We start from the raw sequence: 12,344 nt of genomic DNA, 5'->3' as shown, positions 1-12,344 counted from the left end.
CGACTGCATTAAAAGTTTTAAACAAAGTGGCTTAAGTCCTTCATTTCCACAATCTTGTGGACTGAGCACACGTTTGATAAAACGGAATTAAATCTCTCCGCATCCATTTTCAAGCTCTCTGTGTGTTTGTTTCCTTGCGGACGAGAAAAGGGGGAGCTCACATTTCCGGGAGGGCGTGTCCTTTTCAAAAATGCAAGAGGCATTGTTTTGTCGCCGGCCGTTTTCTCCGGTGTGTTGAACACACTTTGGAAAGGAGTGTCCCCAGACTATCAGAAGGCGGAGATCTCTGATTGTCTGGTGGCGAGACTATCAAGACAGCAACAAGGCCAAAAAGTTTTGTTATTTTATACTTTATTTGGTTAAAATAAAATAAAATAAAAAAAAGTAACAGCTTGGATGGAGGGAAGTTTTTTTCATAATGCACTGCAGCTCTTCAACTGTCGAGCATGTGGGTCTACATTGGATAATCTTTAATAACTTTGATGTACGTATAGTATGCACTGTGCAGTACTATCTAGGAAAATAGAAGTGTCAGTAGGGACTCTGTATCAGCAGATATTCAATATGAAATGACGGTCGGGATTGGAGGCAAAAGAAAGTTGATTGGGACATCCCTATTTCTCACTGAGAATTAGAAAAGGAGACAACTGAGGAGCTGCAAGTGTGGAAACAAAGGAAACAGCTTCCAACCTCTTGTAACCTGTCATTTTTGCACTTCAGTTCAGGGGCGGAGCCAGACGTTGTAAACATTCAAGGCTCAGCCCAAACCTTTTTTTGCCATTTAAGATAATACAATGTCTAAAAATCTGTGCATGATTGGGAAAAATGTGATAGTTACCAAGAAAAAAAAAATCATCCCGTAGAGTCCTGTCTTCATTATTCCAAACCCACTGAACAACAAATGTCGAACATGACTAATTCTTACTCTTACTCCTGGCTGTCTGATGTTACTATTATTATGTCACATAATAGAGGTAGAGTAGGAATTTGGCAGAATCAACGTTACTAATCTTGAAACCTGATTTAATATACTATGCTGGAGTACAGTTCAGCTGACAAATCCATGTGATAATAATTTTGGCTGCTCTATTAGCAAATCAAGGATCCTCAGCAATGCCAAGTAAATATGGTCTTCAAAACTCTGAGTTGAATACAAGGCCAAACGTTGAGCATTTACTCAATTGTGTTAGATTTCCTTAGAGAATAGCATATATTTCAGCACTTCCGAGAAAACATTAAGAGCCGGAGCCTCAGAGGCCACCCCCAGCTCTGCCCCTGCTTTAACAAATTAAATTGAACATTAGTGTACTAAATAGTGAGCTATAGTGGTGCTGGTAGGCAGAGTTTCTTTACCTTCAAACAGAGCCAGGCTAGCTGCTCCTCCATGTTTCCAGTCTTTGTGCTAAGCTCACAGGTAGCAGGCCATAGCTTAATATTTAACAGACAATTTAGAGTGGTTTCAGTGCTCTGTAACTCTCAACAAGAAAAAGAACAAGTGGACAGAATTTGTCGAAATGCTGTACTATTGCTTTAATGCAAGGATTCGTTCTGTAGTGGAGGCTAGTTGAATAGACGTCAGTCTGGAACAGAACAGCTCTTTATATGAACTGCCATTTTCCTTCACACACCAAATCCAAGGTAATTAGCTCAGATGACTGTCTTCATTAATAAATCTTGCTGTCACAAAGAAACAGTGACTACACACTGACAGACAGTCACAGGCAGGTGCATCGATGTTTCTCTTCCTCTCTCTGTCTCTTGTTTTCACGCACACACACTCAGAACTTGTCAGTGTGTCAGGTAATTGATCGGACAGGGTGGGGTCTGGCTTAATGAGCAGTGATGGCAGCCTCCTTCATTCACCTATCAAATACTGAAGCCTGGTTGCAGCTGTGATTTTCTCGCTGTCAGAGTTTCCACATAGATTCACCCTGTTTGATTCTCCCCCCATTGTTTTGTTGTGGATGAACATTCTTGTCTAATGACAGTAACTACAGTGTGTGCACAATGAATGCAGCCTATCTCAACACTTTTAATTCTCTATGGAAATACTCGCCTCTTTCTTGCCTTTTTCTAATATTAAATCTCTCCCTTGTTCCTCCCACCTTCCCCGCATTGCCACAGGCTATGGTAAGTATCACCAACACCATTTGCTTGCAAAAACACTTAGGCAGTGAAGGTGTACCAGTTTCCTCATCTCAACAGCAAATTGATCGCTCTTATGAAAAGAAGCACTTTAAATTCTGCAGCTGTCGCCTCTACTTTGCTCAAACTATTCAGGGGAGCATTGCCAGACAGACAGTAATAACACACATAGGCTCACAGACTGCACAGAGATTTGTCTTGATAAAGAAATAAGATATTGAGGTGGAAGAGAAGCTGACCCTTCCTCTCTCCTGTCACACAGTCCTTGGTTCAGAACTCCAGGAAGGCAGGCATCACCTCAGCCCTGACGTCCAGCACGCTGCATAATGAAGAATTGGTCAGTGCTCATTTAACAATATTAATTCAAATTATTTCACATCACTCCAAAAGTCACTTTAGAGCACTCTGCTGACCCTGAAGGTCTCTTCTGTATCCTTGTAGAAGAGTCACGTCTACAAGAAGACCCTCCAGGCCCTTATTTATCCCATCTCCTGCACCACCCCGCACAATTTCGAGGTGTGGACAGCCACCACGCCCACTTACTGCTATGAGTGTGAGGGACTACTGTGGGGTATCGCTCGCCAGGGCATGCGCTGTACCGAGTGTGGAGTCAAATGCCACGAGAAGTGCCAAGATCTACTCAATGCTGATTGTCTGCAAAGTAAGTGAAATGACAAACAACATCACCCTTATTGTAGCCCCTAAAGCACTGACGACTGAAGTTGGATTAAAGACATGACCATCACATGTCTCTACGTTAAAGGGACAGTTCACCCCAGAATCCAGAAAACATATTTTCCTCTTACCTGTTGTGCTATTTATTAGTCTAGATTGTACTGGTGCAAGAGTGTTGGAGATATCAGCCGTAAATGTTCTCCTATTAGACTAGATGGCACTCTGCTTGTGGTGTGCCCAGAAACAACACCTCAACAGCAATGTCTCTCTTCAGAAATCATGACCCGGTTACTCAAGATAATCCACTGACCTTGCTGTGAGCAGTTTCATGCAGGAACTATTTCCTTTCTGCTGAGCTACACCTGCCAATCGTATTACCACACAGGAGGAAGTGTGGATCTACTCATGGACAGCGTGACATGTAAACATTAATGGTTTCCTCCTTTGCTGAGCTGTAACATAAGCTAGCTCAGTGGAGGCATGCATCTGCTGTTAGCTCACCACCACTACTAAGCTAGCTTATGTTAGGAGGTAGACATTAATGTTTACATGTTACACTGTCAGGAGCACAAGCCTCTTGTCCATGAGTAGATGCACACTTCCGTCTGCATAATGATACGGTTGGCGGGTGTAGTTAAGCAGAGAGAAAATAGTTCCTACATGCTCACAACAAGTTATTTTAGATTACCTTAAGTAGCTGGGTTGTGATTTCTGGAAAGAGACATTACTGTTGAGTTTTAAAAATTTGTTTTGGCGCTTTGAGCTGAGAGCTATCTAGTTCCATTATTAGACATCTCTACGGCCAATATCGCCAACATTCTGCAACTCACACCAAAACAATCCAGATAAAATAGAACTACAGGTAAGAGAAAAAAAAAGTGTTTTTTGAGTTTGGGGTGAACTGTCCCTTTAAATATAATGCTGCAGGAGACAGTTATCTTAGCTTAGCATTAAAACTGGAAACAAGGGAGAACAGCTAGCTCTATCCAAAGGCTAGCTTCATGTTTACAGTACAGTTGTAAGAGTGCTATAAATCATCTCATCTAACTCTTGGCAAGAAAACGAATAAGTGAATTTCCCAACATGTAATTATTAATTAAAGTATAACTGAGCTGGCTAACTGTGAAAATACTGCTTGGCCCAAGATGGGACACATCAGAGCTAAAGCTTCGATGCCACGTATTAATGCAATGGTCCCTGAGAAAGGATGCTAGAATATAGCATACAGTTCACAATTGATTTACAGTAGCTGAACAACCAGTTGCTGACTTTATGTTTTCGATGTATCATTGTGTCAGTGCTTTTTTTATTATTAATAATAGTAAACTATCTGGTCCATCTATTTCCTCTTATCGCTATTTGTCAATGCCAAGCACAGTGTCCTCCTACTGTCTTATTTTCCTTGTTTTCTTGAGAGGATATTAAAAGCCATTTGTCTTTTGTTGTCATCCGCCTCTCTTTTCCATCCCTCTTTTACTCAGCGTTTTACAGCTCTGCAAATGTGTCCGCCTCTCATTCATGAAATATTGCAGCGTTTTTCATAACCTACAGTCTTCTTCTCTGCTCTTTGTTTTAAATGGTCCTATGACTCGTAGAAGTGTCCTCCATGCAATTTTCTGCTCCGTTATTCTTATCACTCATGGCTGTATGGCAACTATAAAACAGCTTTCATATGATACCACCTCTATTTGTTTTTCATCTAATCCTTTTCTTTCACGTTGTTATTTTCAGGAGCAGCAGAGAAGAGCTCCAAACACGGCGCAGAGGACCGAACCCAGAACATCATCATGGTTCTCAAAGACCGCATGAAGATCCGCGAGAGAAACAAACCCGAGATCTTCGAACTCATCCAGGAGGTGTTCGCCATCGTCAAGGCCACCCACGTCACCCACATGAAGCAGATCAAACAGAGCGTGCTCGATGGCACCTCTAAGTGGTCGGCCAAGATCAGCATCACAGGTGAGAGTGGACTCATATTAATGCAGTACAGTAGCTTTGAACGGAGCTGGCTGACACTGTCAACATCAAAGTCGGGGGGGGACGGCACGTGTCAGCTGTTTGTGTCTATAAAAAGAGACAAGCTGGCGTTTGTATGAAGAGAGCACAGGTGGCGTTTGTGGGGCAGTAGAGCAGAGGGTCAGATGATTTAACTGGCATCTGTTTGCATCAAACACACACACACACACACACACACACACACTAACCAGCTTGACTTTTTTTCTTCTTCCTCCTAGTGTTGTGTGCCCAGGGTCTACAAGCCAAGGATAAAACCGGTTCCAGTGATCCTTATGTCACCGTCCAGGTGGGAAAAACCAAAAAGAGGACCAAGACCATCTACGGCAACCTCAACCCTGTCTGGGAGGAGACGTTTAATTTGTGAGTGAAGACCTCCTGGACACATATGTGACATTTGTCAGAGTTAGGGCTACAAATAATGATTATTTTCACGATAATGTTTTAAATAATAAATAAACGATAAATTAAAAAAATGTAATTATTAAAAATTAAAAATATATTTTTCCAGTTTTAACCAGCAGTTTGGCATTTTGGCTTCATAAAGCACATAAAGGAATAATTGATTCTGATCATTTTAGTTAATTGATGAATTTTAATCACCCAAACCCTCAACCTATAGACCAAATCACAATGTTAGTTTATAAAAATTTCCAGGTGGAAAACCCCCATGTCATGTACATAACATGAAGTGGCGCTGAGCAAACACTTCCTTAACTGATTAGTTTTTAGCCACCTAAAAGAAATCTATTTTAAGTCATTTTAATTAGTTTAAGTGTACGCTCTACTTAGAATATTTTCATCGCTTTACAATGCCATCAAGCCTTTTCCAATGGGAAACTAAAGCCGTTATCTCCATGCCACCAGACTCCATTGAGAAAAACAGTAATTTTACTTTGCAGAACACAGGAACTGCTGGTTAACCGCAGCCTTAATTGGTTAGTGTGTAAGGTACAGTAGAGAAAATATTCCAAATATAGCTTACACTGATATTGATTTTTGTTGGTGGCCAATTCAGAAAAATAAAACTGCAGTTGGCCTACATTGCTTCACTTTCATGCAGGTATATTTGGTTCATCAAAGATGCTAGCAGAGCGTCACAGTACATAAAATAAGCGAAGCGGAAATGTCAGAAAGGTCCAACCCCCTGTTTAACTATATATTTTTAAACATTATAGTTACAGCTAACCTTTCACATATCTCTGCAATAGAATTCCATCACCAGTTCTTGACTTGGAAATGATTGTTGATAGTGTAAGATGAGATTTATTTTCATGAGGACGTGTCCAGTAGATTGTTTTTCTCTCTTCATTATTTTGCATCTACATAATGAATTACATTCATATAATGCTTGATTTTATTTTGCTCTGGAACTATTTAGTATTGCACACCTTACATGCAGGTAGTGAGAGTTATGATTAAGTTTGGCAGAGTGATATATATATATAAGATGTGAGATGCCACTGTTGTTGTCGACTTTCAGTTGTCCTACATTCTTTTTTGGACATTAAAGTGGATCAAGTTACACAGAGAAGCTGCCCCCGTGCTCTTACTTCACCCACAGCCCTTTGATAGGTGATTCAGTAACTAGTAAGGTTATAAGTGAAATATGAGAGAGAAACCTGCCTTACATTTACATGACATCACAGTGATTCAGTCTGTAGACCGTTTCACTGGAAATGCATTGTTAGGCAACAGCAAGTGTCTATGTTTACTTCATGTCAGCTGATGTCATTCACATACACTGCAAAATATTCAAACAGTTAATACATAAGGACCCATTTAGACTGTTAATGTTGAATGTCTGAAGTTTGAATCGGCACATAGTTGTCACACTGATGCATTTAAACATTTCTATCTGCTTTCTGTTGTTTGAATGAAATGTATTTAGATTTATTGAAGGTGTTTCTTTCCCACTCTTTTGATTTTTAATGAGTCATGATAGTAATTCATCTGGTCCTCTTGGCCAACTCTCAATGTAACTGCTATATTTAGCTGTTGCTGACTGTGTGTGTGTTTCAGTGAATGCCACAACTCCTCGGACCGCATCAAGGTGCGAGTGTGGGATGAGGACGACGACATTAAGTCCCGTGTGAAGCAGAAGTTCAAGCGTGAGTCGGACGACTTCCTCGGTCAAACTATCATCGAGGTCCGCACTCTGAGCGGAGAGATGGACGTCTGGTACAATCTGGGTCAGTTGAATCACACTATTGAACTTATACAGACATATACTGTATTGGCATCACAGCTATCAGCTCACTCTGATTTAGATGTTTTCAGTTCTGTAACTGTGCTGCTGTGTATCTTGTGCTCTTCACAGACAAGCGTACAGACAAGTCAGCTGTGTCCGGGGCTATTCGAATGCACATTAATGTGGAGATCAAAGGAGAGGAGACAGTCGCCCCCTATCACGTCCAGTACACCTGTTTGCATGAAGTAAGCTCAGTGTGTTGTTTGTTTGAAGAGACAGAAAGTAATAAAATACATCTATTCAAGAGTACTTGTGTTTTATAAATGCATATCTGAGACTTAATACCTTCAAGGTCCTGCTACATCTTAGGGAACATTTTTAATTCATTAAAAAAACACTTTCTACAGACACTGCACATTGGTGGCAGATTGGACATTTAAATAAAAATAAATAACAAGAGACCCTTTTTTATTAATTCATTACTGTTGTTACTTTGGGTTTTATAGTATTTTTTCTACCACTGTCTTTGTATGAGTATCTCTGTGCAGAGTCAACCTAATGATCCATGCCAAACAGGTTAATAAAGTTGACTGATGTTCAGATTTATTCCTAATGAATCTTAAGTTAATACTCCATGAAGTTTGCTTTGCTCTCACAACGTAAAGACCACTTCCAACAGCAAAGACATCAGACACATTTCGAGCCTGGCTCTGTGCGGAAGACTCTGCTGATTGATTGCAGCCCAATCATAGCCTTGTATGGAGTCATTACTCGGCCCATTACTCAACAGAGCATATTAGCTGAACCTTAACAGACAAATGACCGCTGTTATTGCAGCACGTAAGTGGCCATAAACCACATAGCCAACTTTTTACAGCAGCAAAACGCATCATGGTTGAGTAGTCAAGACAGCACCGCGTGTTGGCCTCATAATGTTGTTTAATGGATATTTATGTAGCACGGCCATTTAAAGACAAACGGATCATAGGTTGTGATCTGCTGTGTTTTTGTACAATGAATGAAACATATGGAAACTTGATTACAAGTGAGAGATGTGCAAATGCTGACAAAGCCACAGTCTCTGTTTTTGTCCCCTTCTTTTTTGTTTTCTATACCTTTAAATCTCGTTCTAACTCTTTCCTATTTTCCTCTGTGTAGAACCTTTTCCACTATGTGACAGATATCCAGAACAACGGTGTGGTGAAGATCCCTGATGCCAAAGGGGATGACGCATGGAAGGTCTACTTTGAGGAGACACCCCAGGAGATTGTAGATGAATTTGCCATGCGTTATGGAGTGGAGTCCATCTACCAGGCCATGACGTACGTTACCGTCTGAAAGCCTGACTCTGTGTTTTTATTTATCAAGCTCTCTGTAAAGTATGTACTTACACATCTCTCCCTCTTTCACAGTCACTTTGCCTGCCTATCATCCAAGTACATGTGCCCAGGTGTGCCTGCAGTGATGAGTACCCTACTGGCTAACATCAATGCCTACTACGCTCACACCACCCAGGCAACAAACAACGTATCTGCCTCCGACCGCTTCGCTGCCTCTAACTTTGGAGTGAGTCGCTGCAGAAGCATTTAGCAAATCAATAAATGCTGTTACATTAATTAAATCCAACAATAAGGCTTGTACAAAAACTATAATATCATAATTTTCTTAAAAAAGTAGCGTGTGTCTGTGCTTCGCAAACAAAAGGCAACAACAACTTGAGGGAATTTCCTCAAGGAACTAATTAGATGTTGTTGGTCAAAGGTCAAGGTCACTGTGACCTTGCATACATATTATTCTCATTAATGTGATACCTTAAGTTCTTCAGGGAATTTCTTCAAATTTGGCACAAACATCTACTTGGACTCAATGGTGAACTAATAAGATTTTGGCTGTCTGAGGTCATTGCGACCTCATCTGTCCCTTTCTCGTTAAAGAGATATCTCAAGGTCTTGAGAGAATTTCATTAAATTTGGCACAATGTCCACTTGGACTCAATGGTGAACTGATTAGATGTTGTTGGTCAAAGGTCCAGGTCGTCTGTCTCTTCTCATTAATGTGTTATCTCAAGGTCTTGAGGGAATTCCTTCAACTTTGGCACAAACGTCCACTTGGAATTAACAATGAACTGATTAGATTTTGGTGGTCAAAGGTACAGGTCACTTTGACCTCCCGTCTGTCTCATTTTCATGAACGCAATATCTCAAGAAGGCCTTCAGGAAATGTCTTCAATTTGGCACATACATCCACTTGGACTCAACAATGAACTGATTAGATTTTGGTGGTCAAAGGTCAAGGTCACTGTTACCTCACAAAACATGTTTTCACCATAACTCAAGAATTCATACTAATTATGACAAATTTTCACACAAATTAAGATGAAGCGATGACATTTGATATCCAGAAGGTCAAAGGTCATCTTCAGTGTGACATCATACTGTTTTCTGGCCATTATCTATATAACTTATATCTTATAACTCAGGAACAAAAGGGGAGACATTGGGTCAGATACTGAATTGGTGACACTACTTTTGGTTGTCCACCTTAAAACTGTGGTGATTGTATAGATCATCTGTGCTGCCAGGTTGAAAATGTGTGTAAACATCTATGTTTTATACACTGCTTTTATATTTAAGCAGTGTGGTGTGTCTGCTATGTGTTTGGTAATGTTGAAATCTGTGTTGTGATTCCCACAGAAAGAGCGATTTGTCAAGCTTCTGGACCAGCTCCACAACTCCCTGCGCATTGACCTGTCCATGTACCGCGTGAGTTTGCCGTCCATCGTACTGTCTGCACTCACATATAAACCACTAACAGTGGCGAGATAGTCAAACCGCATGATAGAACATCAACAGCGAACCATCACCTCCCCTCTTTTTCTGTACTGTACTTCTCCCTTCCTTTTCTTTGCCAACTTTCTCTTTGTGAGAAAAACAAAGCAGGACGTGTTAATTAGACTGACAGCTCCTCTGAAACATGCACAGACACATTCAGGAAACACTGCACACCCACGCAGTAATAAGTGTTGCCTATGCTGAATCGTGCCGCACAAAACACACAGTGGACAAAGATGGATGTGATGTCATGTGTTGTGCCTCACTGTAATTTTTTTTTTTGTGCAGAACAATTTCCCTGCCAGCAGTCCCGAGAGGCTGCAGGACCTCAAGTCCACAGTGGACCTCCTCACCAGTATCACCTTCTTCAGAATGAAGGTACCAGCCCTTCCTTTTCTTCTGTATTTTATACGCTCCATCTACCCATCAGACTGTCATCTCGCTCAGTGTGTTACACCAACAGCATGTAATGGACTTCATCCACAACTTCCTCTTTACTCTAAATTGATTTCTCTTCTTGATAAAGATGAACACAAAGACAATTCTCACATGCCATAATTTGACAAACTAATTTCAGTGCACTTGCCCACTTTAACAGTTTCTCTTTTGTGCTCAGGTCCAAGAGCTTCAGTCTCCTCCCAGAGCCAGCCAGGTAGTGAAGGACTGTGTCAAAGCCTGTCTCAACTCCACCTACGAGTACATCTTTAATAACTGTCATGAGCTGTACAGCCGCGAGTATCAGACAGACCCGGTAAGAAGCAACAATTTACTGAATATCTGTGTAGGTGTGACTGAATGTCTGTCTCTCTCTTTCTCCCTCTCGAAATGTTCAAATTTCAGGTTGCTTTTTTTGGCATGACCATAATTGTCAGTTGCCAACGGTCATGTAATTATAATATTTCCAAGTGTAAGAAAATAAGAGACAAAAAATGTTTTTCTTTTTGCCAAGCTACATTGTCCTTGATATAAAAGAAGAAACTAAACGTAAAACATACATTTTTTTAAATGTATGTTTTCATTTCATTTTCATCAACTTGATATCTCAAAAACACCTTAGAAAAATTTCCTCAAATTTGGCACAAACACTCAGTTGGACTTAACAATGAACTGATTTGATGTTGGTGGTCAAAGGTCAAGGTCACTGTGACCTCGTCCGTCCCTTTCCTGTGAACCTGATAGGCACCTTAAGAATGCCTCAAGAGAATTTCAACAAATTTGGCACAAACATCCTCTTGGACTCAGCGATGACCTGATTAGATTTTGGTGGTCAAAGGTCAAGGTCACAGTTACCTTGCGTCCATCTTGTTCTCATGAACACAATATCTTAAGAACGCCTTGAGGGAATTTCTTCAAATTTGGCATAAACGTCCACTTGGACTCAACAATGAACTTATTAGGTGTTTGTGGTCAAAGATCCTTATTTATAGTCTTTTGCTAGATGTTTCCAGTCTTGGGCATCCAGTTTTTACATTTCAGCTTGTGACACCTGCTAGTGTAGTTGTTTCTGGTTGACACTCCCTCTACTTAGGAGAGGCCACTGCTGGGCAGTTCATTCATTCATTGCAAGGGTGACATTCACGTAGCATACATACATAGCTGAATCTCATACCTCCATTGTATACACGCCTTTTAAACTAGGGGCTACTGTTTAATAGTGCAAGGAAAGTGTCCCAGTGGTCTTCCAGACCGTTATTGAAGTCTTTCTTTTCTGCCAGTTCCATGTTTAGTAATTTCAGGTATTCCTTCAGCCAAGAGTCCCTTGTGAAGCAGGCTGCTTTACTCTCCTTCCAGATTAGAAGAATTAGTCTCTTAGTAAGGCAAGGCAAGGCAATTTTATTTATATAGCACCATTCATACACAAGGCAATTCAATGTGCTTTACAAGAGAAATACATTAAAATAAAACATTAAAGGAACAATAAAATTGTGTAGATAAGCAACCCAGTGTCTACAGGTGCTTGACAGTTACTCTGACATTATTGTCCAACCTCAGGCCCAGCAAGCATACTTTGGGGCACACTGGGAAATTGACATTGAAAAACTCTGACATATGAGATATCACTACTAACCAGAGTGTTTTAACAGCTGGACAGTCGCAGAGTAAGTGAATTAAAGTAGCTCAGTTGCAACAATTATGCCAGCAGAAATTTTGATGTTTGTCATCCATCTTGGATAATCTAACAGGAGTAATATATATGCTCTGCACAGAATCTTGTATTGTATAATCCTAAATCTCACACATTTAGAAGATCTCAAAGCCGACCTCCAAGTTATATTCCACTGGGATGCAGTCAGAGATGTATTTAGGTCATACTCCCAAGCCAGCTGGACAAAAAAATATACATTAAGGGCCGTATGGACATTAAATTATAGATATCTGAGACCACACCTCTTGCCAGAGTTGCCTTCATTAGAAGCTGACCCACTCTGGACACGACCCACCCTCTCCCTCTTCACATCTTATTTAAATAGAAGATAATTGAGCATATG

General features: G+C 40.6%; 1 protein-coding gene across 4 annotated transcripts in view; it reads left to right on the top strand.

Moving 5' to 3' along the window:
- The window catches only part of unc13a (unc-13 homolog A (C. elegans)), a 65,735-nt gene that overhangs the window by 23,846 nt on the left and 29,545 nt on the right, over positions 1-12,344 (top strand). For all 4 annotated transcript variants that reach the window (XM_049588862.1, XM_049588861.1, XM_049588860.1 and 1 more), the window contains 11 exons: positions 2,408-2,482; positions 2,587-2,806; positions 4,552-4,779; positions 5,055-5,196; positions 6,856-7,025; positions 7,154-7,269; positions 8,183-8,346; positions 8,437-8,590; positions 9,718-9,786; positions 10,144-10,233; positions 10,472-10,606. In XM_049588862.1, the coding sequence (XP_049444819.1) occupies positions 2,408-2,482; positions 2,587-2,806; positions 4,552-4,779; positions 5,055-5,196; positions 6,856-7,025; positions 7,154-7,269; positions 8,183-8,346; positions 8,437-8,590; positions 9,718-9,786; positions 10,144-10,233; positions 10,472-10,606 (1,563 nt within the window). The remainder of the gene's footprint in view (positions 1-2,407; positions 2,483-2,586; positions 2,807-4,551; positions 4,780-5,054; positions 5,197-6,855; positions 7,026-7,153; positions 7,270-8,182; positions 8,347-8,436; positions 8,591-9,717; positions 9,787-10,143; positions 10,234-10,471; positions 10,607-12,344) is intronic.

Source organism: Epinephelus fuscoguttatus, linkage group LG10 (assembly GCF_011397635.1).
Source record: "Epinephelus fuscoguttatus linkage group LG10, E.fuscoguttatus.final_Chr_v1".
Classification (NCBI taxonomy): domain Eukaryota; kingdom Metazoa; phylum Chordata; class Actinopteri; order Perciformes; family Serranidae; genus Epinephelus; species Epinephelus fuscoguttatus.
Note: the sequence above shows the minus strand (reverse complement) of the source record. Positions and strands in the feature narration are given on the sequence as shown.